This window comes from Physella acuta, unplaced genomic scaffold, assembly GCF_028476545.2.
Source record: "Physella acuta isolate Inbredline_101_S28 unplaced genomic scaffold, ASM2847654v3 ptg000008l, whole genome shotgun sequence".
Classification (NCBI taxonomy): Eukaryota; Metazoa; Mollusca; class Gastropoda; family Physidae; genus Physella; species Physella acuta.
The window spans coordinates 255,870-276,913 of NW_026731528.1; the positions used below are offsets into that span (position 1 = coordinate 255,870).

The 21,044-nt window shown below is 41.1% G+C and overlaps 1 protein-coding gene across 1 annotated transcript in view; it reads left to right on the forward strand.

Annotated features, from left to right (window-relative positions):
- Positions 1 to 19,192, forward strand: part of LOC131953194 (ankyrin repeat and SAM domain-containing protein 4B-like) — a 28,625-nt gene extending 9,433 nt beyond the window's left edge. The window contains exons 2-5 of the mRNA XM_059316305.1: positions 7,735 to 7,916; positions 14,519 to 14,698; positions 16,129 to 16,683; positions 17,649 to 19,192. Coding sequence (XP_059172288.1) covers positions 7,753 to 7,916; positions 14,519 to 14,698; positions 16,129 to 16,683; positions 17,649 to 18,198 — 1,449 coding nt within the window. The 5' untranslated portion in view covers positions 7,735 to 7,752 and the 3' untranslated portion in view covers positions 18,199 to 19,192. The remainder of the gene's footprint in view (positions 1 to 7,734; positions 7,917 to 14,518; positions 14,699 to 16,128; positions 16,684 to 17,648) is intronic.
- The last annotated feature ends 1,852 nt before the right edge of the window (positions 19,193 to 21,044 follow it).

Here is a 21,044-nt window from a genome sequence, read left to right on the forward strand (position 1 = left end):
CCATGTCCGTTACTAGAACCCATCCACCATGTCCGTTACTAGAGCCCATCCACCATGTCCGTTACTAGAGCCACCATGTCCGTTACTAGAGCCACCATGTCCGTTACTAGAGCCCATCCACCATGTCCGTTACTAGAACCCATCCACCATGTCCGTTACTAGAGCCGATCCACCCATCCACCATGTCCGTTACTAGAGCCCATCCACCATGTCCGTTACTAGAGCCCATCCACCATGTCCGTTACTAGAACCCATCCACCATGTCCGTTACTAGAGCCCATCCACCATGGCAGTTACTAGAGCCACCATGTCCGTTACTAGAACCCATCCACCATGTCCGTTACTAGAGCCCATCCACCATGTCCGTTACTAGAGCCACCATGTCCGTTACTAGAGCCACCATGTCCGTTACTAGAACCCATCCACCATGTCCGTTACTAGAGCCCATCCACCATGTCCGTTACTAGAGCCCATCCACCATGTCCGTTACTAGAACCCATCCACCATGTCGGTTACTAGAACCCATCCACCATGTCCGTTACTAGAGCCCATCCACCATGTCCGTTACTAGAACCCATCCACCATGTCCGTTACTAGAGCCACCATGTCCGTTACTAGAGCCACCATGTCCGTTACTAGAGCCACCATGTCCGTTACTAGAGCCCATCCACCATGTCCGTTACTAGAGCCACCATGTCCGTTACTAGAGCCCATCCACCATGTCCGTTACTAGAGCCACCATGTCCGTTACTAGAGCCCATCCACCATGTCCGTTACTAGAGCTCATCCACCATGTCCGTTACTAGAGCCACCATGTCCGTTACTAGAGCCCATCCACCATGTCCGTTACTAGAGCCCATCCACCATGTCCGTTACTAGAGCCCATCCACCATGTCCGTTACTAGAGCCACCATGTCCGTTACTAGAGCCCATCCACCATGTCCGTTACTAGAGCCACCATGTCCGTTACTAGAGCCCATCCACCATGTCCGTTACTAGAGCCACCATGTCCGTTACTAGAGCCCATCCACCATGTCCGTTACTAGAGCCACCATGTCCGTTACTAGAGCCACCATGTCCGTTACTAGAACCCATCCACCATGTCCGTTACTAGAGCCCATCCACCATATCCGTTACTAGAACCCATCCACCATGTCCGTTACTAGAGCCCATCCACCCATCCACCATGTCCGTTACTAGAGCCCATCCACCATGTCCGTTACTAGAACCCATCCACCATGTCCGTTACTAGAGCCACCATGTCCGTTACTAGAGCCCATCCACCATGTCCGTTACTAGAGCCCATCCACCATGTCCGTTACTAGAGCCACCATGTCCGTTACTAGAGCCACCATGTCCGTTACTAGAACCCATCCACCATGTCCGTTACTAGAGCCACCATGTCCGTTACTAGAGCCACCATGTCCGTTACTAGAGCCACCATGTCCGTTACTAGAGCCCATCCACCATGTCCGTTACTAGAGCCCATCCACCATGTCCGTTACTAGAGCCCATCCACCATGTCCGTTACTAGAGCCTTTCCACCATGTCCGTTACTAGAACCCATCCACCATGTCCGTTACTAGAGCCACCATGTCCGTTACTAGAGCCACCATGTCCGTTACTAGAACCCATCCACCATGTCCGTTACTAGAACCCATCCACCATGTCCGTTACTAGAGCCACCATGTCCGTTACTAGAACCCATCCACCATGTCCGTTACTAGAACCCATCCACCATGTCCGTTACTAGAACCCATCCACCCATCCACCATGTCCGTTACTAGAGCCACCATGTCCGTTACTAGAGCCCATCCACCATGTCCGTTACTAGAACCCATCCACCATGTCCGTTACTAGAACCCATCCACCCATCCACCATGTCCGTTACTAGAGCCCATCCACCATGTCCGTTACTAGAACCCATCCACCATGTCCGTTACTAGAACCCATCCACCATATCCGTTACTAGAACCCATCCACCATGTCCGTTACTAGAACCCATCCACCCATTCACAATGTCCGTTACTAGAACCCATCCACCCATTCACAATGTCCGTTACTAGAGCCCATCCACCATGTCCGTTACTGGACGCCTTCCGCCTGTGATCAGGGAGGGACGTGACCATCCATTCACGTATTGTCAGGTCCTGTCACGTCCTGTGCAGGTAACGACAGGGCAATGACATACGACCGACACATTCTCTTGTCATCCACTGTAACTGGCACAAACAGAAACAGGGGCGGTGTTACACATCAAAGGTGGGGCGGGGGGGGGCGCTCTCTCGACTAGCCACATCTAGGCCTACCTGTAATTTTATGAGAAGAAAAATTCCTCCGTCTCTTATCCAAGCTACTGCAGAGTGCGTTCTTGAGTTGTGTGGATGGAACTTTTGAGTGTAGTTTATAATCATCATTGTTGATTAATTTAATTAAAAAAAATAAGTATGTTAACGGTTTTATAATTCACACATTTGATAAAAAAAACAATAATTGTTGATTATTTAAATAAAAGTGAAATTATATTAACTGTTTTATAATACACACAATTGGTAATTAATACTGTTGATTATATAAAGAAAAAATTAAATTATTGTCAATGTTTTATAACGCACACATTGATAACAATGTACAATTTACCAGTAAAAATGAATTGTGAATTTGTAAGTAAGTCGCCACAGTAATATCAGTGTGTGTGCGTGTATATAAATGCAATGTGTGTAAATGTATTTGTGTGCTGAGCACTCCCCCAACTGTAGGCTACCTGTGTGGGTAGTTGTGTGTGTGTGTGTGAATTGTATGTCGTTTATCGATTAAAATCTAGGCCTAATCCTTACTAATCCTCCACAAAATAAAAGGATTTAGTTTTTTACTTTCTCGTATATACGTAGTATAGAGAAAGTATTGTAATCGTGCAAAAAAAAAAAATCGAGATTTTTACAAATCTCGACGTTTTACACCTCACTGATACGGAAAAACATAATTTTGCAATCTTGTCCGTATGTCTGTGTGTGTGTGTGTCTGTCTGTCTGTCTGTCTGTCCGTGTGTAAACACGATAACTTAAGTACCGTTACAGCTAGGTTGATGAAATTTCATATATAAGTATTTTATCAAAATCGTAGATCCGTATCAACTTTTGAGCGATTTCCGATAACCGGAAGTGGTACTTTTCCTACTTTGAATTTTTTAAAAGCCTATAACTTGAGTACTATTTCAGATAGATAAATGAAATTTCACATGTAAGTAAAAGATCTAATTCTCTACCTTCTGTTAAATTTTGAGTAATTTCCGTTGACTGGAAGTAGTAATTTACGCTACTTCCGATTTCTCAAAAAACTAATGTAAATTTTTAAAGTACTAATAATATTGCGCACTATTATACGCGTTTTTATTCGGCGTTTGCTTGGTGCGCAATGTTTTTTTTATGAGATTCTATTCTATTTTTAAAAGTTTAAGTATTTAAAATGGATTAAAAATCATAACTATATCCCCAGTTACCATCCCCTGTTGTTTTATATAAGAATATTCGAGAAAGTTTAGGGGAGATCACTACCGGTTTATTTTATTACATGGGATGATTTTTTTCCCCATTTAACAGAGGAGTGTTAACAAAGTGTGTAATTTAATTGGTTGGAAGGTATGTTGATAAAGTGTGTAGTTCAATAAGTAGGATGGTATGTTGATAGTGTGTTGTTCAAAAGGTTGGACGATATGTTGATAAAGTGTGTAGTTCAATAGGTTGTACGATATGTTGATAAAGTGTGTAGTTCAATAGGTTGGTCGATATGTTGATAAAGCGTGTAATTCAATAGCTTGAACGATATTCTGATAAAGTGTGTAGTTCAATAGTTTGGATATGTTGGCCGACGAAAGAGCGATATGTTAGCATGGTGATCAATAAACAACAATAGATGCTTTATCGATATGCAGACTAACTAAAAATATCAAAGCATGCGTTTTTTTTAGAAACATCGAGAAATCAACAGAACAATAAATTGACTTTCATGCCCTAAAGGTTGTCACGTGTAGGCCTACTTTTGTTTTCGTGTTAGATAAAAATCATAGCACATTGCGCAATATTTATTTCATCTTTTGCGGGTTTTAAAAATAAATCACACTATATTTACCCTGGTTGTAATGTTCCTATACGAAGTCATATTGAGCAATTTATACTGTTTCGTTAGTTATCCTTATCGTTTTATAAAATTTAAGTCTACTTGATGTAAAAAAAAACCCATTTGTTTTAAAATAAAAGCTTCTTCTATAACCTCCCATCCGTGAAGAACTTTTATACATGGTCTAAGGCTAGTCTAAGCCGTCGTTTGTCTTGTAATCAGGTTTCTAGGTACACCCTTCATGATGGTCTTAGTCCTTGTTTACATTTATATTTTACTGATCCCCTTGTAGGCCTACATATGTATCGATACAAACTGATGCCTATGTTGGATTAACACTTCTGTATTTCAGAAAAGGCGGAGAGAAGAGCTGCATTTATTTGATAGAATGCTGAACGGCGCCCCCGTATATATTTAAGAAAAGATTGTGGGGCGCCCTTTATATATTTGATAGAAGGCTGAGCGACGCCCCTCTAAGTATTTGATAGAAGACTGAGAAACGCCCCTGTATATAATTAATAGAAGGCCGATCGGAGCCCCCGTATATTTTTAATAGATGATGAAAGACGCACCTGTATAAATTTTATAGTAAGCGGGGCTATGCCCCTGTATATAGACCTATTTGTTAGAAAGCTAAGCGATGCCCCAAATATATTTCATTGAGGGATGAGAGACGCTCTTGTATATTTGATAGAAGGCACATAGACACCCCTGTATTTATTAGACAGAAATCTTTGCTACAAAATCCTGTACAAAGAAAAAACCGGATTGTTTAATTAAAAAACTAAAAATCCGTCAGCCAGTATTTGTACTCTCCATAACACAACCGAATCCAGTAGTGCATTCATATTTACACTAGCGGCATATCAAGCCGGTATCGATTTGTGTTGGATTCGATTATCCCAGTCAAGCGGATTGATTGAAAACTGAGAAGGGAAAAATGACCCAACTGTATTGTTCAAACTAAGAAAAAGAACGGTAATCATAAAGAGCAATTATGCGGGGAAACAGTCATTGGTAGACTATATTCCACAATAGATTATCAACAGTTCAAAGTGGTTCAAAAAATACATGTTAGTTTTAAGATGACCCGCTTAATTATTGAGGGGATTGTATTATAATGAAGTTATTGAGGGGGGGGGGGGATGGTAAAGGGGCGGCGATTTAAAAAATTATGTGTGTGTGGGGGAGGGAGAGAATGATGGGTACGATTGTTACGATACGCGACGAGGGGGGGGGGGGTCTGAAAGTATGACGTTCCGCATTCTTGTATTAAACAGAATTTTTGGAAATTGATTTCTAGCAGTTATTTCTCATTTCACATAGACTATTTATTTAAACTGTAATTTAAGTATTTGACATCCCCCCCCCCCCAAATCTCTTCCCGAGGGATGACTGAAAGAAACACTGTGTCCCTTGCACCGTACTCAGTGGATTAAGGATTAGTGGAGATCACTGGGTACAACGACATAAATTAAGCGTATCTATAAGATCTTTAACTCTTTATCGTCCGACGCATTTTGCCTGCTATTTCTTACAATAAGAAATTACACGGATAAACCGGTTCGAGCTATTTTTAGATCAATGTCGTTATGTATTACACGATTCTCGCATATACGTAAACAAACACACATTCTGACACACTCTCACACTAACTGATACAGAGAGTCTGATACACTCATGCATGTTCTACACACAGACACACTTTGATACACACACACACTAGCTGATATACACAGACACATTCTGATACACAAACTGTGACACACTCACACACACTAACTGATACACACAGAGTCTGATTAACTCATATTTAATACTACATGAACTTTCCTGTGTATGTATGTTTGTGAGTATGACCCCCCCCCCCTCCTTCCTCCGCCTCACACACTGTAGTCAAGTCATGAAATCCACTTGAAGCATGTCACATCCTCCTCCAAACTTGGTGAGGGAGGGGGGGGGGTCAAGTCATCGGATTGTATGACACGAGCTTAACAATATATCTGCTAAGACAATGGGTGCAGGGGGTTGAAGGGTCACACGCTTCAATAATTTGATCACCGAATGAGGCCCACCTGACTACACAGGTATAAAACTAAAACCATGTCACAGGTGTATGAGTGTAAGTTAATGAACCTACTCGACCATTAAAGGTCAATTGGTCATTTGTTTTAGCCTAGGTTAAAGTAGGCAAATTTTGAGTTGGATTTTGGAGTCTCTACTTAAAATATTTTAATTAAGGGTCGTCCATCAACGATTTCACTGAATCGACGATTTAATACTTTCCGTCTCTCCATTGACACACGTCGTCACATATCGTCACACACCGTCATACACCGTCACACACAGTCATACACCGTCACACACAGTCATACACCGTCACACACCGTCACACCTCGTCACACCCTGTCACACCTCGTCACACATCGTCACACATAGTCACGCATCGTCACACATCTTCACACATCGTCACAAGTCATAAAAAGCCAGAACCTCACAATCAAAATGACGTCACAGCACATCCTACCATCCCCCTACCCCCCTTAAAATTGCAGTTTTGTAATTTAAAACCGTGATTTTATTTTAATATTTACTGAACTCGGTTAAAATTGATTAGCTTGGTTATTTTTTTTTTAATTACAACTTACAAAAATAAAAATAATAAAAATATAAAATATAAAAGTGTATCGTTACATTTTCTGAACTTTCCCTCCTTCTTGTCACACATCGTCACAAAAGTCCAAACCCCCACTCCCCCTCCCCTCTTTGAATGTGATGCCGTTGTATGGACAGCCTCAAAAAGTAAACGTTAACAACATAATTCGCAATTCTATCCTAATTTGCAATGTTTTGTTTTTTAAAAAAACAACTGCATTTTTTTGTGTGTACAGCAGAAACATTTAGGATAGAAATTTTCAGGACCCATTTTTAGAGCATGAATGCTTAGGAGGAAAGTGTTTAGAGCATGGGTGTTTAGGATATAGGTGTTTAGGGCAGCAGTGTTTAGGAAATAATTGTTTAGGGTATTTTATGCCGCATTGATCTAAAATATTTTACTGTTATCACTCCGAGATCCATGTTTTCAACCCAAACATATCAACACCATCAGCCAATCTGTCGAAGTGGCACCGCCCCTGATAATCTCTAATTTCATCACTTCTGATCAAGGTTACATAATCTCTAACTTCACCTTTCTCTGATCAAGGTTACACCCCCCCCCTTCTGTTTTTTTTCTTTCTAATCTGCCCTTTCCTAGAATTGTATTTCATAGCCGTATTGGCAAAACTGCTGACCATTCATAAATATTCACCAACACCCAATGTTCTTTGATAATAATAATTGCAACGAACTATTGGACACAAAAACTTGACAACTAAGCGAACCGCACACTGCAGGCGCCTTTGTAGCAGTCGATAAGATTTTTTTTTTGCAAGCCTTTATCAGTTTATCAGCTACTGCGTGCGGACTTGTAATGAAATGAACTAATTTAAAAACTACTACTGTGTTATCTGTGACACGAAACAATACTGCGGCTGTGTAATCTTGGAGAGCTGTGTAGAAAGAAGTTTAAATAAAAAACATACCGGCCATTTTTCTTTTTGTTTTTTCTGTGGACAGATGAAGAGTTGATCCAAGATGGCGGAGAGGTTCATCAACGCGGCGAAGGATGGGTACATTGATCTGCTGAGGGAGGCGACGAGGAAGGATCTGAACACCCCGGATGAGGATGGTATGACGGCAACACTCTGGGCGGCCCACACCGGGAATTTGGAGGCGCTCAGGCTGATAGTGGGGCGAGAGTGAGTACATTAGTTTTCTTTTTTGGGTGTGGGGTTGGCGGGGGGGGGGGGGGGGAGGGTTGGGGTGTATGGTGGAAGTGAATGGGTACACGAGTTTTCTTTTGGGATGGGGATGTTGGGGGTGGGATTTGGGGGGCGTATGGGAGACGTGAGTGAGTATATGAGATTGCTTTTGGGGGGTGGGGATTTGGGGGTGGGGGGTTGTGGGTGTATGGGGGACGTGAGTGAGTACATGATATTGCTTGGGGGGGGGGGGGGTCTGGGGGTGGGGGTATGGGGGACGTGAGTGGTTGCACAAGTTTTCTTTCTGGGGGTGTTTGGGGGTATGGGGTGGTTGTATGGATGGTGTGGTGGACGTGAGTAGATCCACGGGTCTTCTTTCTGGGGTGGGATGTATGTAGGATATGAGGGCAGAGGGTGAGTACTTGCGATTTCTTTTGGGGGAAGAGGTGTTGCGGGGTGTATGGAGAGTACGGCGGGAAGAACGTGATAAGTCTTTTTTTGTGGTCAAGAGTATGTACATATGCTGAAATTTGAGAGATATTGGAAGTTCAGAGGCTTAATGGAGATCGGGAGTAGCCTTTGGGGAGTGGGGTTGGGGGGGGGACGAGATTAAATAAAATAATCCTCTTCCGTGGGAATGGTAGTGAAAGGATTATTTACAGCTCGTTCAATAATTCGTAGAGGCGAGGTTGGAGTAAAGAGAAGGTACAGAAATCATCTTAAGGCGTGTGGAAGTGGGGTTTGAGAGAGGGCGACAGTATGTAGAATAACATTCAGGAGAGGGGCAGTGATAGAGAATAAGTAAATCAATCATTCTAAGATGCGAGGGCAAAGCTAGTAAAAGAGGTTGGGGACGGAAGATTAAAACACATAAGCATGTCGGTGGGTGATGTCCATCTGGTAGGCCTACCCTCTAACATCATCTTCTCTATTTTTGTGTTGTTGTTTTTGTGTCCAACAATTATCCAGTAACAGTTTTAGCTATCGTAATGTGTCCAGATTTAATTTCTGTCTTGCTTTTGGTCAGTTTCTCAAAAATGCTAAAGCTACCATAACACTTTGTCCATATTTGGTTTCTGTCTTGCTTTTGGTCAGTTTCTCATAAATACTTTAGCTGCCATAATAATGTGTCCAGATTTGGTTTCTGTCCTGAATAGTTTTCAACGGCCATAACAATGTGTTATATTTTGTTTATTGTCCCCAAAAATTGCTCCGCCCTACATCGATTGGGTACGCTGCGATCAGATTGATATCGATTATTGAACCAGGCGATTCCCGTGATTGAATCGATCTGGTGTTTGAGATCGCTTTCAGTCCGTCCAGTTGTGGTCTGGTCTGAATTTGTTCGATTTGTGGTCTAGTATTTGTGAGATATAGGGCCTACCTGGTGTAATCCAGTCTGTCATTCACTTTTAATTTGTGGTCAGAGTTTCTTCCAGGCATCTCTCCGGGGGGGGGGGGGGGCGAAGATTTCAAGTGCTCTCATCTCATGGTATAGTTTCTCTTCAGTTCTAATGTAAGCTCTTTGAACTTAGTCGTCCACGGGGTCGATGAAATAGAGTTCACCTGTTTCTGTGACCTTGACATATGATGGTATAGCGCGGTCAGTACTATGCCCAACCGCCTTTTATATTTCCTGCTGAGCTGCCCATTTATGGTATATTTCCTATTTAACTATCAGTTCCAGTAAAATAGCCGGCTGTACATCACTTTCTCTTGACAAAATTTACCCCCCCCCCCCTTTGACTTTTCCACATCCCATTGACAAAGGTAAATCCCCCATTCACAGACTTACTCCCCAAAGAAAGACTTACATCCCCTAACAGATTTTTGTAATGCCAGGACAAAAATTAAAGCGAATAAACTTCTTATGTGATTTTATTTTAACTTCATTCTATTAACTTAATTCTATGAGAAGATAAGATATGTATGTTATATTAGAAACAGCGAACACACCTTCTAAACTCCGGATCTAATCATAAACATTGAATTATTTACTTGTGCTACATTTCCTTCTATTATTTTTCAAGTTTTTTATGTATGGAAGCAGAATTCTTCAATTGAACTCCTTTGAAACAGAATTAGCACAGAAAAAAGTAATATAAAACCACTCTCCTCCCCCCTCATACCCCACACACCTTTCGTCTGTAAATATTTTATACTGCTCTCCCTTGAGCTACGTCACACCTCGTGCAGTCTGTCACGGAGCGAGAAAAATAAAACCAAGTTGATTAACATTGTTCTGGTGTCATTTTACTTTTACTCTATGATCTGCTTTGTAGGCGAACCCCCAGGAAAAACAAGGGTATTTCGGTTTAAATTAGGTCTTTGTGTTTATAGAACCAGTTGGTATGTTTCCCAGATTATAAGATGCCCGTACATACTTTCGTCACAAAGCAGTTGCAGGGGGGTGTGAACCTCCTAGGGTGTCACTCGGCTGAGTAACGCCATTGAAAGTATTTACGTACGAGCGAGGGTTGGTTTCAATAATTAATAGACTTAGCGTCAGTGCTTAGAGCTAAAGCTTAGTCTTGGGTTGGACTTAGCCTCAGTTTGGTTTAGAAACCTTTAGGTAATGCTAATGTGGTTGGACTTAGCCTAAGTTTGGTTTAGATACCTTTAGGTAATGCTAATGTGGTTGGATTTAGTCTAAGTTTGGTTTAGAAACCTTTAGGTAATGCTAATGTGGTTGGACTTAGCCTAAGTTTGGTTTAGATACCTTTAGGTAATGCTAATGTGGTTGGACTTAGTCTAAGTTTGGTTTAGAAACCTTTAGGTAATGTTAATGTGGTTGGACTTAGCCTAAGTTTGGTTTAGAAACCTTTAGGTAATGCTAATGTGGTTGGACTTAGTCTAAGTTTGGTTTAGAAACCTTTAGGTAATGCTAATGTGGTTGGACTTAGTCTAAGTTTGGTTTAGAAACCTTTAGGTAATGCTAATGTGGTTGGACTTAGTCTAAGTTTGGTTTAGAAACCTTTAGGTAATGCTAATGTGGTTGGACTTAGTCTAAGTTTGGTTTAGAAACCTTTAGGTAATGCTAATGTGGTTGGACTTAGTCTAAGTTTGGTTAAGAAACCTTTAGGTAATGCTAATGTGGTTGGACTTAGTCTAAGTTTGGTTTAGAAACCTTTAGGTAATGCTAATGTGGTTGGACTTAGTCTAAGTTTGGTTAAGAAACCTTTAGGTAATGCTAATGTGGTTGGACTTAGTCTAAGTTTGGTTAAGAAACCTTTAGGTAATGCTAATGTGGTTAAATGACCGTACTGTAGTATCGTTGTAGGACTGGTATCGTGCAAGTTTGAGTAACCATATTGTAGTATCGTTGGAGGACTGGTATCGTGCAAGTTTGAGTAATTATGTTGTAGTACCGTTGTCTGACTAGTATCGGAGAAGTTTCAGTATTCATAAAGTAGTATCGTTCACTGACTACTAACGTGTTAGTAACTTAGTATCGCAGACTGAATAGTATCGTTGTAAGCCATTACCCATGAAAAGTATCCATAACTGCCTAAATTTGCGAGTACGAGTACCCATAGAATCAGGTTATTGACCGACTTGTATCGAATAAATTGGAAAGGCCAAAAATGTCTGATTGGATAATCGATACCCAGCTGTTGATGTGTCGATACTTTTGTGTTACACACCTTTCACAGTCAATGAAAACCATTGAGGCGCTAAGTCGAATGGCTCATGCGATGGTTTGTTAGGGTTAGGGTTTGGTCTACAATCATTAACTAATCCTGTATTCTCTACGTGCAGTCTTAATTCCCTTTAATCTTCATCAGCTGGCGTGTTGTGTTAATTCTTGATCGGATGGTTCAATATAAAAAAATTACGAGTGGCCGGTTCAGTGGTAGCTTAGTGGTTGTTGGGTAGTCAGCTTAAGTTGTAACGTCAGTTATCGGGCTCCGTTCTGTTTTAAAATAGCATCAATCTTTTTTTTTTACATAATTTCTTCTATTTTTTTTTGTTTTAATTATAAAAGTTCGTTTTTTTTTAAGGGCTTGATCGTTTCTGTATGATACAGTTCGTTTGTGTGTGTAATGGTTATGCTCGGTTTTTGGTACGATCAGTGTGTTTCTATATGGTATGGTCAGTCTTTCACAACCTTATAATAAGTCCGCGTGAAGTTATTTTAAAAGAGGAGAGGACTGACTTTATGACCATGAGTGACTTTAGGGAGAGAGGGGGAAGAGGTAAACATCTTTTTAAAAGCATGAAGTCATTCTTGAATGACCCATCTGATATAGTGTGGTCAGTCTTCTTCTTCTTCTTCGTTCTTAATTTTTAGTGTTGGGAGGGATCGAGCCTTATCTGCCAGAGGGTTTGAACTCGAGAAGTGTGGTCAGTAAATACAAACATGTTTTTTATAAAATAAGTCTCTTTAACGTTCGCAGTGGTAATGTTAGGTATCTGACATAGTGAAACGTCTTACTCCAGTCGACTGATTAGATAATTAATTAATTAACTGCCTTCACACTTCCTTGTTGGTAAAATGGCCCGTCTGTTGACGGCCATCTTGGCCACTTCCCTAACCACAGGCCAGACGTCTTTGGCCACTTCCCTAACCACAGGCCAGACGTCTTTGGCCACTTCCCTAACCACAGGCCAGACGTCTTTGGCCACTTCCCTAACCACAGGCCAGACGTCTTTGGCCAGACTTCCCTAACCACAGGCGAGACGTCTTGGCCACTTCCCTAACCACAGACGACACGTCTTGGCCGGCAGTTGGGTGACAGATTAGATAATCGTCTGTCTGCTTCCTTGTCTGTGTCGTCCACACCGTCATCCCCACTCCAGCCACAAGAAACTGATAACATTCAAGTGTTCTCGGCAAACAGGCGGATGTGTACTTGTCAAGTATCAGCATAAACACGCACCTACATACAGTACTTGGCTTTTATCTGCTTGCATACACGCATGCTTGTATACTTGTCAATTATCATCTCGACAGAAGAACATATTTGTGGCGGCACTAGGTTTTGTGTCCCTTGATGCGGTCGACCCCCCTCCCCCGATCTCCCTAAACTGACTTGATATGTGATATTCAATTTTGAATTTAGAAATCGGAGTGCACTCAGCTCTAGTACGTACCCAGCAATAGTAGGATCTGTTCTAGTAGACTATTGCAATAAACCTTAATATTGCCTCGAATACATATTTTGTTGTCCTACTTGGTAGATGAAACCTATACATAACAAAACGATTAAATCTTTTTGATCAACCACAAAGACGACATCTAAATCAACTAGCGGTTAAAGCAGGACTAACACATTGCTGATCTAACACTGAATCATATATCAAAAGTCAGTTTTGTTGTCTCCGATGAAACTACCATTTTGCAGGTTAAAATGTTAGCTTCAGCATAGGACGTTTTAAGGTTTAAGCTCATGTTTTGATAAGTGTGACACTATTCTTAACGGGCACTAGAACTTTGGATACTTTTGAACTAGTAACACAAACATTTGGGAATTACTATTTATTCGTTACTGGGCTCCCCTCTCGCACCCATGTAACTAGCCACCCCAGCCCACACCAATATAACTAGCCACCCCATCCCGCACCAATATATCTAGCCTCCCCACCCCACACCCATGTAAATAGCCACCCCCTAGAACTAGCCACCCCGACCACAGAAATATAGCTACCCCCAACACAAATGTTTTTGAAAGCCTCAGATAAGAAACAATTTATTTAACTGAGCGATGTAAGAATGTCACGTCAACATTGGTATCACGCTGATAATCACGCTGACACATCATTTGTAGACAATGTCACTGTGGCAAGATGACACGTAACAAGTTGACATTGTCACTTTGTGACATGTAGCACCGGAGGTCCCAAAACTTGACATCACGTGTCATTTGACGCTGGCCATGTATAATAAAGAAGGTGCCATGAAATCACCTACCTTGTAAATGTGTTTATTCTGATATTGTGTCATACAGCAAACGACATCATGGGCGTCCTGGAAATCTTTTTTAACAAGGGTGTGTATAGAAGTAAGGGGGGGGGGGAGGTTGAAAGTAAAAAAAAAAGTTAAATGTATTATAAACATTATTTTTTAGAAACTCATGAAAGCAAATCTTCATATCTGGGCCACGTTTGTCAAGCTGAGTAGCACCAATAAGACAATAGAGACCAAAATTACGAGATTTAATCTCTTCTTCTTCGTTCTTAATTTTTGGTGTTGGAAGAGATCGAACTCGAGACTTTTCGATTTAGCAACCATGCGCTTTACGTCGACCCCTTTTCAACACAATTAAGTATACGTGTCAACTGGTTATATACGCTATTGAGGCCTTTGAATCCGATTTCAGCCTGCTTTTCTTTTTGGATTTGCTTCCATAGCCTTTGTCCAACAAAGAACAAACTACAAGACAGCAGTTGTTTGATTTTGGAGTTGTCTCTCCTAGAAGAGTGACTGTCCCAACAAGACTCATCTGCCTCATGGTTCGAACTCGAGACTTTTCGGTTGAGCAACCATGAGCTTTACCGACTCGACCACACCGACCCCCGAGCTTTAACCATTTTCCCCTCTCCCCCGGGTCTCCCACTGACAGCGTCTCACTAACGTTTCCCTACTGTGTCGTCAACAGAGGTGACGTGGACAAGGCCGACTACTTGGGTCTAACAGCCCTGCATCACGCCGCTGTTCGAGGGCACATGGGCGTGGTCAGCTACCTGGTCAACTGGGGATGCAACATATACGCCCTTGACAATGACCTTCACTCGGCGCTTGACCTTGCTTCCATAAACGACAGGCATGAGATCGTCAGGTAAATTATTTTCATTACAAGATTGATAAAGTTCGTTAATTAGAACTTTTATTCTGCCCCACACGGCATGCATTGATAACATCTATCAAAAATTTTAAAATAATTTGTACAAGACCTACCAAAAGCTAGACACATTATTTAAAAGACTACCGAAAGCCAAAAAAAATATATGAACATATGAATAACGCAATTCAAAAGACGTATGAAAAGCCAAAAAAAACACCTCAATTTTAATTTTTTAGCGCAATTTCCATTCTGGAGAATTGCGTTTATTAACCCGTCATTTCTGGATGTATGAATGTATGAATGGATGGATGGATGGATGGATGTGTGTCCGCAGCTTTAAGTCGTATCTCCTCCTCAACGAAGCAATATCGATGACTAGTTCCAAAAGCAATTATGTTAAGCAAATTACGAGAATGAACATAGGCCATAAAAATTCCGGGTTTCTTTCATGGATTTCCCGGAAAAGCCAAAAAACCTCGAAAAAAAGCAGTTTTTGGCCCATATCTCGGCAAACAGACCACTTAGCGACTTGAAACATGTACCAATCGATTTCTGCCATAATTTAGAACAATATTGCCGAAGAAAGTTTTCAAAAATATCCGTTCGTTCGGTTACAAAATTTTTTTTGAATTAATTAAAATTTGGACCGAATTAGTAGGCATTTTTTCCAACCACACCACACGCGTCATCACGTTCAATAGCTGCGCCATCGCGTTCAATGGCTGCGCCATCACGTTTAGTAGGCGCGCAATGGTCATGTAACTCTATTGTAAATAAAACATGTAAAATACTGAAAAAAAATTTAATAAAAAACGTTTTAATAACTAACCAATGGTTTTACTACGACAGAGCTATTTTTAGATAAGGAAATTGCGCTAAAATTGTCACTAGACTTTTTAATTACCTTGTTTTTATCAAAGGCCAAAAAAAAAAAACAACCAATTTTAAGAAAACCAAACACTTTTTAAAAGTAATATCAATAATCAATAAAAAATTTTAAAAGAAATATCAGTAATGAATTAGTTTGAAATAAAAATAGTCAATAACATAATTTTTAAGAAAAATCAATTGTCAACTACGCATTTTAAAGAAATATCAATAGCCAATAACAAAATTTAAAATTCAATAATACAATTTAAAAGAAACGCCAATAGTAAATAACATAATTTAAAAGAAACATGAAAGTTAAACAACTAATGTAAAAGACATTTCTGAAGAAAATGTAACAAATCTTCCCTTGCTATAGACCTATCTACTTCGAAGAGCCGTAATTTACCTGAGTCTGTTTGAAACATGGTCCCAAGCACCTCGTCAGTAATACACATCTTGTCAGGAGATTTGTACCGCTTCTTTTGATCTTTGACCCACCCATTACACCTCTGATATGTAGCGACGTGTGTAAGACGTGTACATTTCTCCATCAGGTTCCTGGACAACGAGTTGGCCCAGAGGCAGAGCAAAAACCCTCGCCAGGTCTCCAAGCTCAAGGAAGAGGCCATTAAGTCCGCAGAGAGCAACATCAAACGCTACGAGAAGCTGCAGGAACTCGCAGCCAAGAGGGCCGAGAAGGAGCAGAAGAAGCTACACAAGGAGTCAGCCGACAGAGAAGTGAATGCTCCCAGGAAGAAATCTTTCTTCCAGAGCTTGTCGGTCAGGATGAAGGGGTCGCCACTCACCGTTAGCTCATCCAAACAAGACGTGCCATTCTCCAACAGGAAGTATTCGGATTTCTCCATGACGACTGGCAACTCCAAAGGCCTGGCCAAGAAGCTTCAGATGAAACGTCTGGAGAACTTGACCCCGGGGGTAGACTCTGACAACAGGAGCCTCAGGGCGTACAACACTGGGCAGTTCTACAGGGGGTCGACGTCAGAGGTCATGTATATGACCGCCAACAGGGAGCCGCCCGGCCAGGAGAACACCAACAAAAGGCCGTCCATTTCTGCTGATACGTTTTACAAAGGGAACAACGTTTACAGGTAAACTGAAGCTTTTAGTTTTAATGTGGCTCAATGTTTTGGGAAAATTGTAAGTCTAATATGGCTGGATGCTTTGTGACAGTTTTAAGTCTAATGTGGCTGGATGCTTTGTGACAGTTTTAAGTCTAATATGGCTGGATGCTTTGTGACAGTTTTAAGTCTAATATGGCTTAATTTTGCGATAGTTTTAAATTTAATTTGACTCAATGTTTTTGGGATATCACTAAGCTAAGCTACTATCTACATAATGGCATCTTGTATAGCTGCTCCACTACCCAAATCACAGATTATTTGAATGTAAAGTTGCACCTCGGTCTAATTATCATTTGATTAGGCGATCGGCTGCTAGTTGGAGCTGTACGACAAGGTTATGATTAAATAATTCAAAATTGGTTTCAAACCAGCACGGTGTGTCCGAGTAGTAGAGCACTTGGTTTCTTGCCCGAAAGTGTTGAGTTTTACAAGCTAGTGCTGTAAGGCGTCACTAAATCCACTCGTCTGTGACGGGTACCTGATTGAAGGCAGGGTAGGTAAAGATGGCCGCGGACATGGCTGAACACAATCCCCTCATATGTCAGATTAAAAGGAACATATGAAATTTGCTGCATTTGAATTATTGACCATCTGAACTTAACTATTTGTTGTTGGTTTAAAAAATACAATACTCCTTGGGAATCTTTTAGTCCAAGCTGTGGTGATCTGATGTGTAAATTACATGACTTATGACAGTAAACTACTTTAAACTAATGATATAAATTATATAATTTTATCATTTTTTTACTGCATTAGATCTTACTGTATTCGATTGTTGTTGTTTTTTTTTTAAATTAAAATTAGAAAAATGTCTAAAAAAATTTCAAGAATCAACACGCATGTACGGGAGACAACTCGAGAAATATTTGCTTTAGTTAAGCTGTGTATAATACCCTCCCTTTATCTTTAAACCTTATACCTTACAATTTCAGAGCCAAAAGTGAGTCGGATCTGCTGGCTGACTCAGGTGTAGACAGTTACAACGGCGAAGAGGAAGACGACGAGAACGGGCCTGGTATCTTCAACCGGCCAGAGTTTGGTAAAATCGCTTTCTTTGGCAAGACGCCTTTCATCAACACCTTACAGTCCTTCGACGACCGCTCCGTCGTCTCCCCTGACGACCTCGATGACGACCATCTGAGGTCGTCGTACTTCAAGGAAGACTCCCAGCGCGAGGGGGACGACGGGGCGGGCAAGACGCTCCCCTGGGACCAAGACGACATCGGTAACCTTGACGACGACGAGGAAGACGCTAACGAGCTGTCTGCGGTCAACATGTTCCTGTGGTCGTGCGGACTGGCCAGCTACTTGCACATATTCGCTCAGGAAAAAATCGACATGTCGCTCCTGACCTCTATGACGGACGCAGAACTTAAAGATCTTGGGCTACCATTTGGGCCCAGGAAAAAATTACGTGACGCACTAGCTAGACGGAATTTGGTTCTTCAATCAGCCGGAAGGATGACTGACTCGTTCTTGTGATTCCTGGAACACCTTCACACATATATTCTGCATGAACTAGGACAGCAGTCAGGGATTATACTTTCGTTGCTTTTACTCCAACTTTTGTAGACTTCAGGAGTATACGGCATTCTTGTGGCTTACATTTATAATCAGTTCATGGAAATGTAAAATTCTATATCATCATTTTAATTGATATTCGATAATTGAAGTCAAATATCATTCAAATGTATATCGTGTTTTCAAGTATAGTGATCTAGTTATATATTTTATAAAAAATAATTGTGATACAAAAGAAATATAAGGCATTTAAAATTAGACATTTAAGTGTTGAAATGTACATGACTGTCTGTCATTTAAGGATAAACCCCATCCTAATGAGCCAGTTCTACATCACCACGCACATCTTAAAGATCTAGCTGACAATATCCTGCAATCTTTGGCTCATCGGTATCTGGGCAGCGGCGTAGTGTCTTGTGTTGATTGAGGAATGTGGCCAAAATTGTTGGTTCGTGGGTGGCCATTGGACTTAGTGGGTGGCCCTTACACTAAAGGCTGGCCATTAGACTAGCAAGTGGCCATTAAACCAATGGGTGGCCATCGGACTTAGTGGGTGGCCCTTACACTAAAGGCTGGCCATTACACCATTGGGTGGCCATTAGACAAGTGGGTGGCCATTACAACAGTAAGTGGCCATTAAACCAGTAGGTGGCCATTAAACCAATGGGTGGCCATTAGACAATGTTAAAGTAATGCAACTTACAATGTTTATCACGTTACGCATCACTTAACATCTCGACACAAACTTAAAACCTCAGCACTCAAGTGGAACCACGGCACTTGTCTATACTACATCCACAGGAAGGGTAGCACTTTTAGCGGTTTAACATCTTCTACACTAACACATCCATAAACTTGTGAATGATGAACGAAGCGGACCTATACCTCAAACGTGTGATCGTTTATTATTCTATTTATAGAATTTATATTACCAGTAAAACAAGTGAATATGCTGCTTACATTAAAAAGCTTTTTTCGTTAGCAAAAAAAAAAAAAAAAAAAAAAAAAAAAAAAAAAAAAAAAAAAAAAAATCAAGAAGAAAGAAAATAAACCCACAATAACTTTCTTTTTTTATATCAAGAGTCGCCCCCCTTCCCCATTAAATCCTCTTTTAAGTCTACTTTGTTCTAAATTATTGATTTTGTTATCAATAAAAACAAATTATTTTCTATTTTAGACCTCTTCATCAGCCTCTAAAATGGCCCTCATCCTTACCCTCTTTAAATGCCCTCCTTCTCCACTCTCTTTAAATGGCCCTCATCCTTACCCTCTTTAAATGCCCTCCTTCTCCACTCTCTTTAAATGGCCCCCATCCTTACCCTCTTTAAATGGCCCCCATCCTTACCCTCTTTAAATGGCCCCCATCCTTACCCTCTTTAAATGGCCCCCATCCTTACCCTCTTTAAATGGCCCCCATCCTTACCCTCTTTAAATGGCCCTCATCCTTACCCTCTTTAAATGCCCTCCTTCTCCACTCTCTTTAAATGGCCCCCATCCTTACCCTCTTTAAATGGCCCTCCATCCTTACCCTCTTTAAATGGCCCTCCATCCTTACCATCTTTAAATGGCCCTCCATCCTTACCATCTTTAAATGGCTCTCCATCTTCACCCTCTTGATTACCCTCCTTAAATGACCTTCACCCCCCCCCCCCTCCCCCCATGTATTACCAATGTATGTAAAACTTAATACGCGCCTAATGTAAATATATATATCAACAAAAAAATTTACGAAGCTTGTAACAGAGTAATAGATTTGCCTAAGTTCATAACGTTGGCTGTATGTCTACCGTCACTACATACCTTCATATAACCATTTTTTTTCCTTATATATGATTGTGATATATAACAATAAAAGAAGTAACTGTATCAATTGTACCTCCGAGTAACAGAATTTGATGTATTAATTTAATGAATAAATTATTACTTTTTCAAAACTGGCTAATATCTTACATTGAGTATCAGTGGGTGTGCTGTTTAGCGCTGGTTGTTTAGTGTGGCTTCATGTAGGTGTACCCGCTACATCAGTGTCCGGAATTATAAGGGCCCTGTCTAACCAGAGACTTAATCAGGCACCATAAGGGTCACAATCACCTAATCACTTGATTGGATAAGTATGTGAACAGGTAGCGGTGTGGTCAAGTGACCCGTGTTGTCAAATGACCATTGCCGTCAGATGACCCTTGTGGTCAAGTAACCGTAAAGGCCAAGTGACCCGTGTGTTCTTGACCCGTAAGGCCAAAATGCCTGTGTGGCCAAATGCCCCTTACGGTCAAATGTCTCTTGTGGTCAAGTAACCGTTATGGCCAAGTGACCCATGTGGTTTTGACCCGTATGGCCATATAACCCGTGTTGTAAAATGACCCGTGCGGTCAAATGATCCGTGTGGTCAAATGACCCTTAAGGTGAAATTACCCTTAAGGTCAAATGACCCATACGGTGAAAAGACCCATGTTGCCAAGTGAGTATTTGTTGCCAAGTAACCCATAAGGCCCAGTGACCCTTGTGGTCGTGACCCGTATGGTCAAATAAACCGTGTTGTCAAAGACCCGTCTGGTCAAATTACCCTTACGATCAAGTGACCCATGTGGTCAAGTAACCCTTGGGGTCCAGTGACCCTTGTGGTCAGATTTAGCAACACTATCAGTCTGTTGTAGACAACTGTACCTCAGGTTGCAGATAATACGATATACATGTACAGTTTGTACTCGATGAGCTTGATGATTAGGAATCGCAAGGGTTTTATATTAGCACAAATCACTTAGTCAAATCTTTAATTAACAAATAGATCAAGACGAAAACATACACAG